The sequence below is a fragment of the Hypanus sabinus genome, chromosome 3 (genome assembly GCF_030144855.1).
Source record: "Hypanus sabinus isolate sHypSab1 chromosome 3, sHypSab1.hap1, whole genome shotgun sequence".
In the NCBI taxonomy this organism is placed as follows: Eukaryota; Metazoa; Chordata; class Chondrichthyes; order Myliobatiformes; family Dasyatidae; genus Hypanus; species Hypanus sabinus.
Window position 1 is genome coordinate 43,838,015 of NC_082708.1, and position 21,391 is coordinate 43,859,405.

The following is a 21,391-nucleotide window of genomic DNA, read 5'->3' on the forward strand; positions in this document are numbered from 1 at the left end:
TGAGGCTAGCCAGCACAACCAATGCTGATTGAATTTGATTTGACACAAATGACACATTTCATTATTTTGATGTTTATGAGACAAATAAAGCTAATCTTTAACAGTTATTTGTTGGCCATTTAGATATATTTGCTCATTTTATTTTGTAATCTCCATAAAATTAAAGTACATTTAGAGTTCCATAAATTTGAAGCAGCTAATTTGTGACTGTGCACTGTTTTGTGATTTTAATTACAGATTCCCCAGTGCTTGAATGCAAATTTCTTTCTTCCCCAATACCCCCCCCCCCACCACATAGTTACTCTTAGCAATAATGGTCAATAGCACGTGGATTTCTTGTTTGCAATTTTTAACTAGTTAATGCAACACCAGTGGTAATATCAGTGTTTTCCCCATTGTATATCATTGATTATGAATTATATACTGTAACTTAAGAATTTTATTAGGCATTGTGTATTCAGCATGAAATGATTTGATTTTTTTACTTTTATGTTGGTTGAGCAGATAATTCATCTGTGGATAAACTACAATGTACAATAACATTTTATCAGGCCACTAGTGTTTTATCTTTTTCCAGAATTTCTCTGCTTCTTCCAGGAATTAAAGATCTGTCTTGAAAACACTGCTGCCAGGACCCTAGAGGGGAAAACTATGGGGGCAAGTAAATAATATTATACAATTAAGAAAATATTAGGTAAGGATAATGGTTAGTGGAGCATTCATTTGGATCAGGAAGAGTATTTTTACTGGTGGAAGATGCACAAAGTGACATGTTGTGGCATTAATATGTAATTTGGACAGTTTGAAGCAGAAAGTTATAAAATGAAATATCTCGTTTTAAACTCTGATAATCATTCCCCTTTCAAAAGAAACTGATGAAGGCAGTACTCTGAGGTTTATTCTTTAAGAAAAGTTTAGTAAAATTGCAGTACCACACTGGAAACCGCTGATAATGATAATGATTTAAAGGAGACGGCGAACTGTCAGTCTGAACGCGGAAGGTGGAACATTGGGCCCATGGAACAGTTGGTTTCGGTTCGGCCCGGGAGACTACAAGTACCAGCATGCAAAGTGCGGGCGCTGAGCAATAATTTCCCCAGCGGAGTCGAATCCGAGCAATTTATAATTGGTAACACATTCAGATGTGCTGTATTCTTAACTGTAGCAGGAAGTGACTGACCCTTGACTTCTAATAATTTCCTCTTAATTCTCTTACAGGGGAGATGGATCAGTGCGGGGCACGAGTCTTCGAAGTAAAAGCTCAAATATAAGTTTCATTTAAAACAAATGAGAAACGGGAAAGCCGACCCGAAATTTCTTGTGATTTCGCTGAAAAAATATCTTCGCGAGGAAGGAGAAAGAGCAAATTGTAATCGACAAGGCAAATGGTTTGCACGAGCAGAGTTTTTCTCGGACTTTGAAAAGGCAGGATCAGCGAAAAGTTCGGTACATAACGGTACTTCTGAATGGCTGAGTCTGCCGGCCCTTTCCGAGTCTCAACGAATCGAATGCATGAGTTGTCCAGGCTGCTGGCGGCAAAACTAGAGGGAAGCAATGGAAAACCGGCTGGGAGGCAGGTACTGACACTGCGCGCACATCAAACCTCCGCTCTCGTCTCATAGTGAAACGCGGAGCTTCAGTTTCATTAATGAGAATGACCGGCTTTCTCCGGGAATGGCAGCGGGGAGTGTATACGTTGGGGTGTTTGAGGAAGATGTTGGCGTTTTCTAGGGGTGGGGGGTGTGCTTGCGTGTACGATCCATACGGCGTTTTGTGTTTAGTGAAAGTAAAAATACGGTACCGAAGATCACAATTCAGGGATCGCTCAGCGGCTCGGGACGTGGGGAGAAGGGAAGGCAGTAACGGAGACTTGCAGCGGAGAAACAGGCCCTTTTGACAGAGTTAGCGTTTCAGATCAATGCCTGTCGGGAATGTGAAAATTCAGAGACTACGTGGGTGTGGAGAGCTGCCAACTGGAGTGGTGTTGAGTGGGAAGACTGTATTGTTAACATGCTCTACCTTACCCCTGCACTGATCTTCATTGCAAACGTTGTGAAGACTGAGTACAGAAGGCTGTATTCATGCTTGTTCCCTTGTCAGAGATATCTCACCCTGAGAAGCAAATAACCTACGTGGAGCTGAAAGATATCCAAGAAAAATGTTTCAACAGCATGAAATGGTGAGGGAACCCAGACCATGGGTTTAATATTTTTGGTGGTGCATGGGGAATTGTGACAGCAACTGGAGGGCTACCAGTACTGATTGAGGACTAAACTGAGATACCTTGGAAAGGAAGCTCCCATTTTGAAAAGGAAGAGAATAGGTTGAGTGTACTTGGCCTTTTCTCCTTGAGGTGACCTGATTGAGGTGTAGAAGATGCTGAGAGGCATTGATCCTGTGGATAGTCAGAGGCTTTTTCCCAGGGCTGAAAAGGCTAATACGAGGGGGCATAGTTTTAAGGTGCTTGGAAATAGATTCTGAGGGGATTTCAGGGGTAAGTTTTTCGCACGGAGAGTGGTGGGTGCTCTGCCAGTAGTGGTAGTGGATACAATAGGGTCTTTTATGAGCCTCTTAGGTAGGTACATGGAGCTTAGAAAAATAGAGGGCAATGTGCTAGGGAAATTCTAGGCAGTTTCTAGAGTAGGTTACATGGTCGACACAACATTGTGGGCCGAAGGGCCTGTAATGTGCTGTAAATCCCTATGTTCAATGTTTTCATGGGTCGTAGCGTTGTACAGCATGAAAACAGGCCATTTGACCAACTTGTCTCAACTATCAATAAGCACCTTGTGTATTAGTCCCATCTCCCAGCCTTCATTGCCAATTTGATTCAGACACTTCTTGAGTGCCTTCAGTGACCCAGCTTCACCGTGCTCTCAGGCTGTGTATTCCAGGTACTACCACTCTCTGGAAGAGCCACCCCCCCCCCCCCCCACACCACTACTGCCATATTCCCTTGAAATTTAAATCTGTGTTGCCTTGTCTTATCTGCTTCTGACATGGGGGTAAGTTTCCTGCAGTTTACCCTCTCTATCCCCTTCATGGATATATATACCTCAATCATGTCCTCTCATAGCCTCCTCTACTCTAGGGAGAACAAACCTAGTTTTGCCTGTCTCCCCTCATAATGAATTGCTTTATTCTAGGCAACATCATGGTGACTCTCCTTTGCACCCTTTCCAGTGTTATCACATCCTTCCTATAGCAGGTGTCTAGAAATGCATGCAGTACTCAAGTTGGTGTTCGGCCAAGGATTTACAAGAGCATAACCTTCTATATTCAGATCCCTGACTAATAAAAGCAGTATTGTTTGTGCCTTCCCAACCATATATATCTACCTATGTTGCAACCTGCAGGGGTCTATGGACTTGTACTCCTGTTCCTCTGCAGCTCAAGGCTATGTTCCACACTTCCAACAACTCCTCAAGTATTTGTGTATCCGTTAACCCACTGCTGTTGCAGCTAACTCACTCACATACATGAATGGGGCGGGGTGCCTGTGTTATCCTTGTGTGACACCACCAGTCACAAAAACAACCATCTACCATCACTCACTGCCTCCTATTGCAAACCCATTTATGGATCCAGTTAGTCAATTTGCCCTGGATCCCATAGGCCCAGCTCTTTGAACCAGTCTCCCATGTGAGACTTTATCAAACTTTTTACTGAAGTCCATGTAAATCACATCGACTCCCCTAGCCTCATCAATACAGTCTGCTACCTCTAAAGAACTCAACTGATGTGGTCAGTCAGAATTTGTCCTTGTCAATGTTTCTGTCTCTGATTAGTCCCCACCTTTCAAAGTGATCATTTATCCTCTCCCAACAGAGTATTTTTCAGTGTCTTACTTATGACTAGTGTTAGCCTGGTAACTATTGACCTATAGTCTTTTCCTGCTGCCTTTTATTGAAAAGCAGGATCATGTTTGTCATTCTCCGGTCATCTTGTATCTCACTTGTGTTCAGTAAAGATTTAAACATCTCAGCCAAAGTACCTGGAGTCTCTTCTGCTGCATTCCATAGCAGCCTTGAATAATTCCTGTCTGATCCTGGGGCAGGTGTGACCTGTACAAAAAGGATGGACTGCACTTCAATCCGAGGTGGACCAATATCCTGGCGGGGAGGTTTAAACTAGATTTATAGGGGGTGGGAACCAAAGAGAAGAGGCAGAGGGTGGGGAGGTTGGAGCACTAGTAGAGACAACTTGTTGGGAGTTTGTGAGGAAGGATAGGCAGATGTTAGAGCAGTGGTCCCCAACCACCGGGCTGCAGACCGTACCAGGCTGCAAAGCATGTGCTACCAGGCCGTGAGGAAACGATATGATTTGGCAATATGAAACGATGTGAGTCAGCTGCACCTTTCCTCATTCTGTTATGCCCACTGTGAGCTCATTACGCATGCGAAGACATTACCCACGCGAGGTCATCAGTCGCCTAAACGCAGTGATACCCTAGCGCCAGGGATCACTGGTTGGCCTCGGGTAACTGGCCATCTTGCGCGGCTGGCGAGAAGTGCCATTGCTACTGGCCTGGAGCACGGACAGATGGGTACTGCCTCTAAACCTGTTTAGCACACTGAATGTTCTTGGGAAACCCGGTGCTAAAACATTCACAGATGACCTAATTCGGGCTCAGGGTTTCGTAAGTAGCAGAGCAGCTACCTTACTGCGATCTACTTAAAGTCATCCCTCGAGCCAAACTTTTGTCGGCTGATATATCCTACCTACCTACAAGGGGGGGGCGGGCATGTACCCTGTTGCACTCCTCACTCGGTCAGTTGCTGTCTCTGGACTGTAACCACTGCGGCCCCGGTACGGGGAACTCCGGCCCTGACCTTGTCCTCTCACTGGTGTGTTGCAATGATTTTATATGTTCATATGAGGAAATATGTGCTGTGTGTTTAATGTTCAAACGTTACTTAAAATGTTATGATGCTATTGACTTCTAAGTGAGTTATAATTGACTTATCACTATATTCATGCGAGGAAAATATGTGCTGTTTGTTTAATATTAAATTTGTTAGATAAACACTTTTAGAAACAAAATTGAGTGTACAGGTAGTCCCCAAATTATGAATGTCCGACTTATGGACAACTCATACTTATGAACCGAGGAAGGAGAATGAAGTCCGCCATTTTAAGTCATTGCCGTTGGCACTGTGTTGAGTGTTTAACTTTGTATTTGGCTTAAATTTTTCTTAGTAAGATTCACCCTGACCCCGCTCTCTCTCCCCCCCCCCCCCCCCCCCAACAACCTCCGTTCCAGTTGGCTGGTGGTGCAGTGAGATCAGAATGGCGGTTCCCGAGTTTGGTTCAATCCAGTGACAGACCGCTTCCGTGCCGGGTTGATGACGATCCGGTGACTCCCGTACCATCCATGTCGGGTTGATGTCGAGCTCGCAACTCTACTTCATAAAACACTGCCACCTCCAGTTTAAATTCCCACGCGGAATATTGTGGTTGATCAAATAGCCAAACCCAGCACAGCCCCCACTTGTCCCATTCAGCCTGTCTCAGTGTGGTGGTTCTTAGGACCCAGTGGACCTCGGGAGCTGGTGCAATTTGGGACCCGCTGTCCGCAGTGTTTCTGTTCCATTGATGGGAAGCAATTGCGATTGAAAATAAAGTGGAAATAACAAAGCGTTTGGAAAGAGGTGAAGTGCCATTGGTCATTGGAAAAGCATTAGGCTGCAGTTGGTGAGCGATCGGAACAATTTTAAAGGATAACGGACTCAGGAACGGAACTCATACGTAACCCGGGGACTGCCTGTATTAGTCACTTATAAGTGACTTATAGTTGACTTATCAGCAATATTCTGGTCGTGATTAACACCTCCCCCTGCCCCCCCCCCCCCGGTTGGCTGGTCTGCAAGAATATTGTCAATATTAAACCAGTCCGCGGTGCAAAAAAGGTTGGTGACCCTTGTGTCAGAACAAAGATGCAGTCAGCCTGATGGTCTGAGATGTGTCTATTTTAATTCAAGGAGTATCATAAACAAGGTGTTTGAACTTAGAGCATGGATCAATATGTGGAACTAAGGAACTATGACTTTGTGGCCCTTACAGAGACTTGAATGTCTCAGGAGCAGGAATGGCTGCAGAGTGTACCAGACTTTAGAAGTTTCAAAAAGAACAGAGAAGGAGGCAAAAGAGATGGGGGCACGGCATTGCTAATTAGGGATAGCGTCGCGGCTGCAGAAAAGGAGGAAGTCATGGAGGGATTGTCTACCGAGTCAGTGTGGGTGGAAGTCAGAAACAAGAAAGAGGCAATAACTCTGCTGGTTGTTTTTTCATAGACTTCCCCCCCCCAAATAGTAACAGGGATATTGAGGAGCAGATAAGGAAGCAGATTCTGGAATGGTGCAATAATAATAGGGTTGTTGTGATGGGAGATTTTAACTTTCCTAATATTGATTGGCATCTCCTTCGCGCAAGGGGTTTAGATAGGGTGGAGTTTGTTAGCTACATTTAGGAAGATTTACTGGTGCAATATGTAGATAAGCTGACTAGAGGAGAGGCTATACAGGTTTCCCCTGCTATCCAAAGATAGACTGTTCCTATGAAACAGTTTGTAAATCAGAATGACGTAAAGTGAAGAAGCAATTACCATTAATTTATATGGGGAAAATTTGTTCACAGACCTAAAAAATAACCTACCAAATAACATGTAAAACCTACACAGCCTGTATAAAATAGAAATAGTTTTCTACAGTCATTGCAGCACTCAAGCGTAGCGAAAATCTCACGCAAGTGCTCTTGCTGGAAGCGCTGTCAGCTGAGACACTCTCTCCAGCAACTGTTAAGCTATGAAGCTGTCGTCGCCTCAAAAATTGATCAAACCACCCATGACTATCTTTAAATTCCAATTTCACAACACTTTCATCACCATCGCCAGTGCTTTCTGTTTCAGCTTATTAAAAAGACTGAATGATTTCTCCCTGGGTATAAGATATAACGGAACACCACACTTTGTACACCCAGCAATCGACTTTCCATTTTATCCATTATTGGATGCCGACTAAGAGAGATCGCTTTGCTTCAAACGGAACATAGAGTAACATTGGCAGCTTTCAAGATTTTTTCTCTCCATGTATAAATAGTTCGAACTGTTCAACGCGTGCTCAATGTCCTTACTTCTTTCACCACGATCGAAACGCTTAATTATGTCTAGTTTTACGCTAAGCGTAACACCCTTACGAGCTCTCTTAGGCTTTTTCAATATCTTGGAACTCATCTTGCTAATGGATGCACAAAATAAATCGAGATAAAGCACAGATGCTCACAGACACGTGTTTAAGCAATGGCAGCTAGAATGCAGTTCCGGGGGAGGAGCTTGGCTGCTCGGGGCGCATGCTGGCTTTTTTCTTAAAAGTGAAAACACTCTTCAGCTAGCGAAAACATAACTAATGTAGGTCTTTCGTAAAGGCAAGGTGTCGTAAAGAGAATGTTCGGAAAACGGGGCCACCTGTACTTGATCTGGTTTTGGGAAATGAACCTTGTCAGGTGTTAGATCACTTGGTGGGAGAGCATTTTGGAGGTAGTGAGCACAACTCTTATCTCCTTCACCATAGTGCTGGAGAGGGATAGGAACAGACAATTTGGGAAATCATTTATTTGGGGTAGAGGGAAATATGATGCTATTAGGCAGGAGCATGGGAACAAATGTTCTCAGGGAAATGCACGTCAGAAGTGTGGAAAATGTTCAGGGAACATTTTCAGGGAGTTCTGCATAGTTATGTTACATTAAGGCACAGAAAGGATGCTGGGGTTTAAAGAACCATGGTGCACAAAGGACATAGAAAATCTGGTTAAGAAGAAAAGAAAAGTTTACAAAAGGTTCAAGAAACTAGGTACTGTTAGAGCTCTAGAAAATTACAAAGTTGCTAGGAAGGAGCTTAAGAATGGAATTAGGAGAGCCAGAAGGGGCCATGAGAAGGCCTTGGTGAGCAGGATTAAGGAAAACCCCAAGGTATTCTATACATATGTGAAGAGCAAGAGGATGAGCCGTTCTGAGAATAGGACCAATCAGGTGTGATAGTGGAAATGTATGCATGGAATCAGAGAAGGTAATTAATGAATACTTTGCTTCAGTATTCACAGGGACAAAGACCTTGGCAATTGTGGGGATGATTTACAGCAGACTGAAATGCTTGAGCATATAGAGATTAAGAAAGAGGATTTGCTGGAGCTTTTGAAAAGCATTAAGTTGGATAAGTCACTGGGACTGGATGAGATATACCCCAGGCTACTGTGGGAAGCCAGAGAGAAGATTGCTGAGCCTCTTGCGATGATCTTTGTATCATCAGTAGGGACAGGAGAAGTACTGGAGGATTGAAGGGTTGCAAATGTTGTTCCCTTGTTCAAGAAAGGGAGTAGAGATAACCCAGGAAATTATAGAACAGTGAGTCTGACTTCGGTGGTGGGCAAGTTGTTCGAGAAGATCCTGAGAAGCAGGATTTATGAGCGTTTGGAGAGACATAATCTGATTAGGAATAATCAGCATGCCTTTGTCAAGGGCAGGTCATGCTTTATGAGCCTGATTGAATTCTTTGAGGATGTAACAAAGCTTATTGAAGGTAGAGAAGTGGATGTAGTGTATATGGATATCAGTAAGGCATTTGATAAGCTTCTTCATGTAAGGCTCCTTCAAAAGTAAGGAGGCAAGGGATCCAAGCGCACCTTGCTTTGTGAATCCAGAATTGGCTTGCCAACAGAAGGCAAAGGGTGGTTGTAGATGGTTCATATTCTGTGTGGAGGTGGGCAACCAGTGGTGTTCCGCAGGGATCTTTTCTGGGACTCCTCCTCTTTGTGATTTTTATAAATGACCTGGATGAATAAGTAGAAGGGTGGGTTATTAAGTTTGCTAATGACACAAAGGTTGGGGTTGTTGTGGATAGTCTGGAGGGTTGTAAGAGGTTTCAGTGGTACATCGATAGAATGCAGGACTGGGCTGAGAAGTGGTAGATAGAGTTCAACCCAGATAAATGTGAAGTCATTCACTTTAGTGGGTCAAGTTTGAAGACAGAATATAATAGACCATGAGACATAGGAGCAGAATTAGGCCATCTGGCATATTGAGTCTGCTCTGCCATTCAATCAAGGCTGATCCTTTTTTTCTATCTCCTCCTCAACCCACGTTCCTGGCCTTCTCCCCGTAACCTTTGATGCCATGTCCAATCAATAACTTATCAATCTCTGTCTTAAATACACCTGACCTGGCCTCCACAGCAGCATGTGGCAACCAATTCTACAAATTCACCACCCTTTGACTGAAGAAATTTCTCTGCATATTTTGAAATATGTTTTGAAATGGCCCCCCTCTATCCTGAGGCTATGCCCTCTTGTCCTAGACTCTCCCACCGTGGGAAACATCCTTTCCACATCTACTCTGTCTAGGTCTTTCAACATTTGAAAGGTTTCAATGAGATCCCCTCTCATCCTTCTGAATTCCAGTGAGTGCAGACCCAGAGCCATCAAATGTTCTGTGTATGCTAACCCTTTAATTCCTGGATTCATGTTTGTGAACCTCCTCTGGACCTTCTCCAATGCCAGCACAAATTTTCTAAGATGAAGGACACAAAACTGTTCACAAAACTCAAGGTGAGGCCTCACCAGTGCCTTATAAAGCCTCAGCATCACATCCTTGCTCTTGTGTTCTAGACCTCTTGAAATGAATGCTAACATGGCATTTGCCTCCTGCACCACCGACTCAATGTGCAAGTTAACCTTCAGGGTGTTCTGCACAAGAACTCCCAAGTTCCTCTGCATCTCAGATTCCTGGATTCTCTTGTTTAGAAATTAGTTCGCACATTTAGTTCTACTGCCAAATTGCATGACCATGCGTTCTCCAACATTGTATTTGATTTGCCACTTTCTTGCCCATTCTCCTAATCTGTCTTAAGTCCTTCTGCATCCTGTTTCCTCAACACTATCTGCCCCTCCACCAATCTTTGTATCATCTGCAAACTTGGCAACAAAGCCATCTATTCCATCATCTAAATCATTGATATACAGCATAAAGAGAAGTGGTCCTAACACCGACCCCTGTGGAACACCACAGGGTGTCTGGCAGCCAACCAGAAAATGATCCTTTTATTCCTATTCGTTGCCTACTAACAATCATCCGATGCTCTAACCACGTTAGTAACTTCCCTGTAATATCATGTGCTCTTAACTTGGTGAGCAGACTCATGTGTGGCACCTTGTCAAAGGCCTTCTGAAAGTCCAAATATACAACATCCACTGCATCATCTTTATCTATCCTACTTGTAATCTCTTCAAAGAAGTCCAACAGGTTTGTCAGGCAGGATTTCCCTGAAGGACACCATGCTGACTTTGTATTATCTTGTCCTGTGTCACCAAGTGCTCCATCACCTCATCCTTAACAATTGACTCTTAACATCTTCCCAACCACTGAGATCAGGCTAACTGGTCTATAATTTCCTTTCTGCTGCATTCCTCCTTTTTTAAAGAGTGGAGTGACATTTACAATTTTCAGGTCCCCTGGCACCATGTCAGAGTCCAGTGAGTTTTGAGAGATCATTTATAATGCCACCACAATCGCTAACACCACCTCTTTCAGAACCCTAGGTTGCAGTTCCTCTGGTCCGGGTGACTTATGTACCTTTAGGGCTTTCAGCTTTTTGAGCAGCTTCTCCCTTGTAACAGTAACTGCACCCGCTGCTCTTCCTTCACACACTGCAAATTCAGGCACACTACTAGTGAAGACTGTGCAAAATACTCATTTAGTTCATTAGGCATCTCCTTGTCTCCCGTTATTATTTCTTCTGCATCATTTTCTAGCGGTCCTATATCCACTCTCATTTCTCTTTTATTTTTAACATACTTGGAAAAAACTTCTGCTAACCACTTTGATATTATTTGCTAGTTTGCTTTCATATTTCATCTTTTCCCTTCTAGTGATTTTTTTTTAGTTACTCTCTGAAGGTTTTTAAGAACTTCCCAATCCTCTATCTTCCCACTAATTTTTGCTTTGTTGTATGCCCTTTCTTTAGCTTTTACAATAGCTTTAACTTCCCTTGTCAGCCACGGTTGTACTATTTTACCATTTGAGTATTTCTTCCATTTTGGAGTACACATGTCCTTTCCTAATTTTTCCCAGAAAATCACACCATTGCCGCTCTGCTGATATCCCTGCCAGCAGCTCTTTCCAATTTACTTTGGCCAACTCCTCTCTCATACCCCTGTAATTTCCCTTACTCCACTGAAATACTGCTATATCAGGCTTTACTTTCTGCCTATCAAATTTCAAGTTGAATACAATCATATTGTGATCACTGGTTCCTAAGGGTTCTTTTACCTTAAGCTCCCTAATCGCCTCTGGTTCATTACATAACACCCAATCCAGTCTATCTGATCCCCAAGTAGGCTCAATGACAAACTGCTCTAAAAAGCTATCTCTTAGGTATTCAACAAACTCATTCTCTTGAGATCCATTACCAACCTGAATTTGAATTGAATGATCTTTATTTTCATTATACATAGGTACAATGAAACTCTGTTTGGCTTCCTCTCAGGCAATTAAATAAAGCGGTAGATAAAAACAAGACAGTAATAGAAAAACAGTATTAAATAGATAAGTAGCAGAAAATAAGTTGCAGTAGCACCAGAATATCACAGTGCCGTTAGTGCAAGTATTTGAGTCCTTGTGTGTGCTCACAGTTTCAGTCATTGTTCTGTGGGAGTGGTGTGATGGAGGCCACAGCTCTGGGGTAGAAGCTGTTCCTCATTCTATTTATTCTGGCTTTTAGTGTCCTGAACCTTTTGCTGGACGGCAGCGGGTCAAACAGGGACTGGCCAGGGTGTGTGGTGTCGACCTGCATGTTAAAATCTCCCATGACTATCATAACATTGCCCTTTTGACTCACCTTTTCTATCTTGTAGCCTGTGGTCCATTTTCCAGCCACTGTTGGGAGGCTTGTATATAACTAACATGAACATCCTTTTACCCTTGCGGTTTCTTAACTCAACCCACAAGGATTCAACATCTTCATATCCTATGTCACATCTTTCCACTGATTTGATGCCATTCTTTACCAGTAGAGCCACACCACCCCCTCTGCCTACCTTCCTATCCCTCCAATGTAATGTGTAAACCAGTACATTCAGCTCTTGACTACAACCATCCTTCAGCCACAATTCAGTAATAGCCACAACATCATGCCTGGCAATCTGTAATATTGCAACAAGATCATCCACCTTATTTCTTATACTATGTGCATTTAGATACAACACATTTGCTACCCTTTCTGATTCTGCATCCCTAATGTTAATAGGAAGACTCTTGGCAGTGTGGAGGATCTGAGAGATCTTGGGGTCTGTGTCAATAGGACAGTCAAAGCTGCTGCACAGGTTGACAGTGTTGTTAAGAAGGCATATGATGTGTTGGCATTCATCAACCATGGGACTGAGTTCAAGAGCCGTGAAGTAATGTTACAGCTATATAGGACTCTGGTCAGACCCCACTTGGAGTACTGTGTTCAGTTCTGGTCACCTCACTACAGGAAGGATGTGGATATTATAGAGAGAGTGCAGAGGAGACTTACAAGGATGTTACCTGGATTGGAAGGCATACTTTATGAAAATAGGTTGAGTTAGCTTGGCCTTTTCTCCTTGGAGTGACAGAGGATGAGAGGTGACCTGATAGAGGTGTATAAGATGATGAGGAGCATTGATCATGTGGGTAACCAGAGGCTTTTTCCCAGGGTTGAAATAACTAACACGAGATGGCATAGTTTTAAGGTGCTTGGAAATAGGTACCGAGGGGATGTCAGGGCTAAGTTTTTCACACAGAGAGTGGTGGGTGCATGGAATGCACTGCCGGTGGTGGTGGTGGAAGCAGAAACAATAGGGTCTTTTAAGGCCTTTGTAGATGAGTACATGGAGCTTAGTAAAATAAAGGGCTATATGCACTAGGGAAATTATAAACAGTTTCAAAAGTTGGTTACATTGTCAGCACAACATTGTGGGCCAAAGGGTGTGTAGTATACTGTAGATTTCTACGTTCTATTACTCTGCTAAAGCATCTACACTCACTCAGTGGCCACTTTATTAGGTACACCTGCGTACTTACTCATTAATGCAAATATCTAATGAGCCAATCACATGGCAGCAACTTAATGCATAAAAGCATGCGGATGTGGTCAAGAGGTTCAGTTATTGTTCAGACCAAACATTCAAATGTGGAAGAAATATGATCTAAGTGACTTTGACTGTGGGATGATTGGTGGTGCCAGATGAGGTGCTTGGAATATCTCAGAAATTGCTGATCTCCTGGGATTTTCACATAACAGTCTCTGGAGTTTACAGACAATTGTGCAGAAGAAAACATACAGTGCGTGGCAGTTCTGTGGACGAAAATGAGCGAGGTCAGAGGAGAATTGCCAGATTGGTTCAAGCTGACAATAGGGCAACAATAACTCAAGTTAGCATGTTTTATAGTGGTGTTCAGAAGAGGATCTCTCAGCGCATAACATGTCAAACCTTGAAGTGGATGGGCTACACCAGCAGAAGACCAGCTGGGTTTTACTCCTGTAGCCACTTTCTTGGGTGTACCCCTGCACCTAATGGAGTGGCCATAGAGGGTATATCTTTTTTTTTACAGAGATCTGCACTAGGCTGTCATCTACCTCTTCACTGAATTCTCCAATGACAAAGTTTGTTTCATCTGTTTACTTAGGAGCTGATCTGGACTTCCTGGCTCCCCACACAGATTACCCAATTGTCCCTAGAGGACAGCCTTTCTCCCTTGTTACTCTTTTGCCCTTAATATACCTACAGAATAGATTTCTGTTGATCTTGTCTGCCAGTGATTATTTATTTGTGATCTATCTTATTTCCTTTTTAAGTTCCTTCCTGTACTTTGTATACTGTTGACAGGCCTTCCTGATCATTAGATCTTTATACCTGCCGTGCTTCCTCTCCTCTCGCTATACGGCAGTTAATATTCCTTGACATTGAAAGGTCCCTATATTTGTTACCTCTGGCTGTTACCCTTACAGGAACGGTAAGCTTGAATTCTTGCTATTTCTCGTTTAAATTGGCACTGTGGGAAGCATTCAGACTTGCTTACAGATTGACATTCCCAATTTACCTTATTTTTGCAAGATCTTCCTTTATGTTAATGAAATTAGGCTTTCCCATATTTATTAGCAATGCAGCCATATCCTTGTCTATAACCATTTTAAAATCAATGGATTTTAGTCAATTGGGGCAGCTGTTTATTTGGGACAATTCTTTAAAAGAAAATCAAGAAAATGGCTAGAATTCCCTTTGTTTTTTGGGACACTGTGCTGCTTAATTGGGGCAGGGGACTGTTGCAGTACAGTTCCTAAGTAGCATCAAATGTGTATGGCAGTTAGACACTACACTGTGCTTGGAGTGAACAGCGCCAGTTGCGTGCACTTGTGCTCAAAAAGCAATGATTTTTGTCACTGATAGTTGGAAAGAAGTAAGCAATAAGATAAATCAGAACTGTTTTGCTGACTGCAGTTTTAAGCATTCAGGCTTGGAGGTGCTAGAAACGGCTGAGTGTGTAAATGAAACAATTTCAGTGCATCAACAAGTTGGTAACTATGAAGAATTTGAAGGAATCGACAAATCATCTGGATGCTACAGTGAGAACGAAGATTTGGAGGATGCAATCGTCGATAGCATTGTATGAATGGACTTGGTGTCTGGACTAATTTTGTTCATTTACAGTCAATCAAAAGAATGTGGCAGAGTACAGGTGTACTAGATGAACTCCTCCAGCAATAACAATTAGGAACTAATGCACAATTTTATAGTACTGAGATAGTATTTATATTGCTCTAATTTGTTCTGCATTTTATTAAAATACATAATGTGTTACTCAGTTAAAAGAGTAGTATGTCTTAATTTATACCGTTTCAATGGTATACTATTTCAATGAAACTTTGGCTAATTGGGGCAGCTACTTAATTGGGTCAATATGTACTGGTTCTGAATTAACCAGAATTCACTGTTAATGTCTCCAAAAAGATCTCCCACTGACACTGCCTCCATTTGACTAGCTATTGCATTTGACAAGACGTTGACCATTAATACACCTCCCTTGTTGGTCTATTTATACTCTGCATCAAAAAGCTCTCCTGAACTCTTCAAAAGAAATTTCTCCTTTGAGCCATTCCAGTTAATATTTGGAGAACTGAAATCCCTGTACAACAACCTTATTTATATTGCATCTGCAATGTGTGCCAACTGTACATATTTGTTTCTCTAATTTCTATTGAATGTTGGAGGTCCCAACATTCTCCCAGTAAAGTGACACATTTTATGTTCCAAATCCTTATCCATACGACCTTAGTTGAGGACTCTGCCCAAGAAGGCACATGCAAAAATTTTGTTGGTATCTGGCATGCAGGAAATGTCTCCCACCAGCTAGATGATTGCAAGAACACATTATGCTGGATGATATGTTTTGAAATCCTTGCAGACCTGGTGGACATATCTGTATTTGGACTGTAAGTGTTTGCAATATCAATACTTTTTAAATACTGCTATTTTTCAATTGTCTTTTTACAAGGTTATTATTGATATTAATAAGTTTTAAACAGGTTTTCTAAAATGCTTTATTTATATCAATCCATTACACATTAATAGTGAAATAGTAATAGTTTCTTGATGTACACATCACTGAAGATCTCAGACTGTACACACCAGCTGTGTGGCAAAAAAAGCACAGCAGTGTGTCTTCCACCTCGGGTGACTGGAGAAGTTCGGCATGAGCCCTCAAATCCTCAAGGCCTTCTACAGCGGCACCATTGAGAGCATCCTGACTGGCTGCATGAACCCAGTATGGAAACTGCACCAACCTTAACCACTGGGCACTGCAGAGAGTGGTACGGACAGCCCAGTGCATTTGGATGTGAACTTACCTCCAATGAGGACATTACAGCAGCAGGTGCGTAAAGGCCTGGAAGATCTTTGGGGACACCAGTAATCACAACCATAAACTGTTTCAGCTGCTTTCGTCTGGCAAACGATACCGCAGCATTAAATCCAGGACCAACAGGGTACAGGACAGCTTCTTTCTACAAGCAGTTAGACTTACAAATTCACATGTCTGTGCATTGCAACAAACACAGATTTTTACTCCCTCATTTTGTGGGATGGATGTAAGATTTAAATAAATTAATTCAATTTACTCAGCCAATAAATACATGTAAATAAGCAACAAGACTGATCCTTTTTTTCTTAAAATAAACCCATTATTGTTATTAATTCATTAATCAAGGATAATCCCTGCTCAAAATTACAATGGCATGTGAGGGAATATTTTTAAAAGATTACCACCAATTTGGGCACACTCTCAGAAAGGTTTGCCACCCTGGTTCTAGAATATTCTCCCTAATGTTGAAGTAATGCAGTGTAAGACAGTACAATATCTCGTCGTTTACTCCCCACTATGCCTTGCCTGAAAATTCTATACCCTGGCATACTGAGTTGCTCTTCCTGCCTGTTATTCAACGATATTGACAACACTATAATGAATCCATATGTTAAGTAAGCTGAGTTCATCTACATTACCAGTGATACTTTTTTGTATTTAAATGAACACAAGTTAGCCTTGAGTTTCCATTTTAGTTGCCTTCTGAACTTACTATTTTTCCTCAATTTGATTGTACCTTTCCACCAGCATAACTATATTAAACCCCCTCCCTTCCCATCTCAGTTTAAACCTTATCCATTTACCATATATTACATACACATACTTGTATAGATTCCCCATTTACTTATGAACTGTAGGTTCTAAGAATAGCAGAAGATGAATTGATGTAGGTAACCTTTTCTGACAATTATCATGTAATGTAGCAATTGCTGGCAACACTGGCATTTATGGCCTGTCCCTAATTACTTGGTAGGTGGTGGTGAGCTCCATTTTATTAGTAGTTTGGTGAGATAGGCATCTCCAACAGCGATGAAGAAACAGTGATGTATTTCTGTCTGCTTTTTTTCCAGGACACAGGAGACCAGTTGGTTTTCATTTTTATCTGTAACTATATTAGCAATCATCATAGAGTGTCGTTGAAGTGTCTTCCTTACTTTTGTAGAGATACAGCACAGTAATGGGCCCTTCTGGCCCATGAGCCTGGGTGGTCCATTTACACCCTACAAGGAACAAGGAACCTACTAAGCCATGCATCTTTGCAAAGTGGGAGAAGATGAGCACACATGTACAAACTCACAGAATTGAGCCCGGGTCGCTGGCACTGTTTTAGTGTTATACTAACTGCTACGCTACAGTGCCAAACTGTTTACAGAAAGCTACATTATGAAATGTTTTTGCAGAACCAATGTTGTGATTGCTACCACCGAGAAGGTTAAGAATGTGGATTACTTCAAACCATGTGCTATTATTTCATTGTCACTTGATTAAGAACTTGTAATCCCTCCCTCTTAGCCATGAAGTAACAGTCACCACACAGGTTGCAGCAATTCAAAACTAAAGCCCTTTTCCACATTTCCATAATTGTCTCTATGTAAATCAGTTCTCTTATTTGTTATAAATGATTCAACTTCACATGCTATCCATGTGCGGATCTTTGAAGTGTGATTCTGTAAGGCTACTTCAGTGAAATGTGCGGGTGTGAATTCGGATGTCATTTAATGCCTTTGCATTGAGCTATTGAACTATTTAAAGACGCTTGTTCAAACAAGCTGACTGGACTAGAATTTTCAAATCTAAATGAATGCACTCATTGTAGAACATTATTGCTGCACGTTGATTTGCAACAAGGATATAACTGCATGTGGTTTTGATGACTGGTTTCAGAACAGTTTCATAAGAAATATTTGAAATGGTTAGAATTTAGTAAGTGTAGTGATGAATAGGTCTCATTGGAGACATCGACTGTTCTTTTCTCTCCATAGATATTGCCGGACTTGCTGAGTTCTGTTGCACAAGCTGATAATTTTCTTGCTATGTTCAGAGTCTGAGAGAAAGGCAGGTGGGTCACCAATGCCGCCTTGTCAGCAGCAGCTGGGTCATCGAAAAGGAATTAGGAGCAAACATGGAGGGTGCCTCTCGTTGCTCCTCTGGGCCTTGGGACAGTGCAACAGGTGGCAACTTAGCATGCATAGTACAGATAGAACTTTTTGGCAGAAATGAAATTAACAATATCTAAATGTCTTTGAAACTCAGGAACTGGCTCAGACTTAGCTTAAAAAATATGTTTTAGGCTCATAAGGATGGTTTAGGGATCAGCTTGGGGTTTAGTGACAGAGATATGGGGGAATTCAGAGGACAGGTGAGATTCTAAGCTTCCACTTGGCATTGAAAGGCCAGCGGCATGGCTGTGGTCAGATGCCGGGCTGGCAGACCTGTGAGGATGTTCAGTGTCCTGTCATTGGCAAGACCAGAGATCGGATTGGATCATCGGCGAGTCTGGCATTCGGGGCCCTCATTCAACATCATCTGCGAGTCCTGAGTCAATCCCAAAGATGGAAGCTCAAAGATCCAGCAGAGGTCTGGATCGAAGTGCGTAGGTAGGATGGAGGTCCAGAGGTCGCGGCCTGATGGCCAGAGCCTGAGTCTGAAAATCTCTGGGAAAGTCAGGGGTCAATGTCTGCGAATCCATGAGCCTGCTGGAAGCTGTGGCCAAAAAAATAGCTGAAACTTTGCTTTCAGCAGTGCTACATAGTCTGCAACTGAATTTTACGTGGAGTAAATTGCAGTAACAATCATTAGTAGATGAAAACAAGGCAATCATGAAATCAGGTTAGACGTTATTGCACATGATACTCAAGTTCAAGTTTATTGTCATTCAACAGTACACATGTATACAGCTAAACAAAACAACATTCCTCTGAGACCAAGGTGCAAAAACACAGTGCATATATCATATACAGCACATAAAGTTAATTAATATTTTCTCATGAGCTTTACACTGAATGATGTTGGTCACTCTACAATGGAAATTTCAAGCAATGCTGACATAAATTGGTGTTCAAAGCTCCTTCAAAGTTGAATTGTTGTCGTGTAGACAATGCATGTGTGCACAGATCCAATGAAAAACTTACTTGTAACAGCATGATAAGCTCATTGCATCAAATCAGCAGTATTCACAGGAAAAACATAACTTATCCTTAATTATACACAGTTTTTACAAGAAAAAACACAATTAGAACAGTAAACAAAGTCAATTTTAGTGTAGAGATCACATTGATCATAGCATTGCTAAACTGTAGAGATTAGAAGTTTGCCAGTTGGTTTAAGAACTTAATGGTTGAAGGTGGAAACTGGAGGATTAAGGCAGACTTTCCTGGAGTTAGAGGACTGTGTATGAGAGTTAGGGAGGGAGGAACAGGACACGTTGCACAGTTATTGCTTTGTTGCCTGGTGTGTTGTGCTATAATGGCTCCAGAATGTGTGGTGACACCTGTGGACTTCCCCCAGCACATCCTTGGGTGTGTTGGGGATTTGGTAACCCAAATGACACATTCTATTTTTTTTTAACGTACAATTTTTTTTTCAAATGAATGAAAACTTTAAGCTTAAGTTTGGGCAACCAGATGATGTGGCAGGTGGTGCTGCTGCCTCAACACCAGAGATCCTATTGCGCTTGTACTTCCTCTCTGCGACAGTGTGCGAGTTTCTGACAGGTGCTCCAGCTTCCTTCCATACTCCAAGGTTGCGTTGGTCAGATCCTGTAAGTTACCCCTTTGATTGTTCTTGCAGATACAAAGCGGGAGTTGACAGAGATTAATTTACAGGGGTAATTTTAAATAAGGAAATAGCAAAATGGAGCTGATGGGATTGTATAGGCTTAATGGGCTGAACAGTCTCCACTGTGCTATATAAGTAAAACACACCTAAAGTTACAAATCTACTTAAAGTAAAGCAATTACATATCTTCAGGATTAAAATATTCATTCAAGGGAATAGGGTGCCCGATCGTCATGAGTTCTGACTGGGCAGAAGATCAAAGTTCAAATGTTCAAAGTAAATTTATTAGCTAAGTATGTATACCATAAACAATCCTGATATTTATTTTCTTGCAAGCAGTCACAGAAAAATAAAAAAAACAACAAAATTCATGAAAAACCAAGCACAACAAAGACTGACAAATATCCAATGTGCAAAAGGGGACAAATCATGCAAACAATAATAAAAGAAGTGAGTAAGTAACACCGTGATCATGAGCTGCAAAGTTCCTGAAAGTGAGTCTGCAGCTCAGTGCTGAGGCAAGTGAAGCCATTCATATATCAAGATCCTTCAGAGAGATGATTTTCGACTGGGTAATACAGGGAATCCCTTTAAGACTTGGCTTTGCCAAAGGATTCTCTAAAGAGAATATTGATGAAATGTAATGATAAATGTGATGGAATTTATCACTCATGAGGAACAAAAATAGAAGTAGGAATGGACCTTCTGGATCTGCATTCAGTAAAATCTTTTACCCCATCACCCCTTTCCTGTATCACTTGATTCCTTAGCAGTCAAAAATCCATCAGTCTCTGCCATGAATAACACTCAGAACCAGAACCAGTTGTATCAGGGCCCAATATAATTTCTAATAAGGCATCTTTATTCTGCTACTCAGATGTTTTTACATAAGGCGATAAATACTCTTTGCCTTTTTGATTGCTTTCTATTCCTGCCTGGTAGCCTCCATCGATGTGTATACAAGAACAGTCAGGCTTTTTGAACACCCAAGACATTTCAGTCCCGCCCTTTAAAATGCACTCTACTTTTCTCTACCTTTTCTACTGAAGTGGGTTGTTTGTGAGTCTCCGTTATATTTCAGCTGCCACGTCCTCACTCATTCACTTAGCCTATTTGTGCCCCCTCGATCCCTATCTGTACTTTCTTCACTTCTCTCATTGTCACTCAGCTTTGTATCATTTGAAAACCATGGTTTATTACACTTGGTCTTCTCTATCAAGTCATTGAGGTGGAATGTGAAAAGCCAATTTTTGCAGTACTCCTCTATAGTATGTACAATGTGCTGGGTATGTTACTCAAAATGGCTTCTTTGGTTTGTTACGAGTAGGAATGCTTCTTTGTCGGATAAGTGTTTCTCTCACATAAACTCGATTCTCACAGCACCTGTGTGTGCGGGAGTTGGGGTTGGTGTGTGGCTGGATCTCCTTTTTCCCCTAGACATATACCAGCCTTTTGGGTAAGTGTTACAAGTACTTCACCGAAGGAGCAGCATCCCAACTAGATGGCAGTGTGACTGGCTTCTACAGGGTCAGCAGAAGGTGCTACCATTCTACTTAAATGTACTTCTAATGATCGCAAGATCCTGCTATATGTTAAGAAGTTAAAGTACTGCGGGTCTATACCATCAGGGTGTTGCTTGCTGGTGGAGATAATGAAGGAGCTGCTCAATGTGCTGTTACTGAGTTG

The 21,391-nt window shown here is 42.0% G+C and overlaps 1 protein-coding gene across 1 annotated transcript in view; it reads left to right on the plus strand.

The window, feature by feature from the left end:
• The first annotated feature begins 1,240 nt into the window (after window positions 1–1,240).
• The window catches only part of sacs (sacsin molecular chaperone), a 91,919-nt gene continuing 71,768 nt past the window's right edge, over window positions 1,241–21,391 (plus strand). Inside the window, exon 1 of the mRNA XM_059964195.1 lies at window positions 1,241–2,179. Within this exon, the coding sequence (XP_059820178.1) occupies window positions 2,082–2,179 (98 nt within the window). The 5' untranslated portion in view covers window positions 1,241–2,081. The remainder of the gene's footprint in view (window positions 2,180–21,391) is intronic.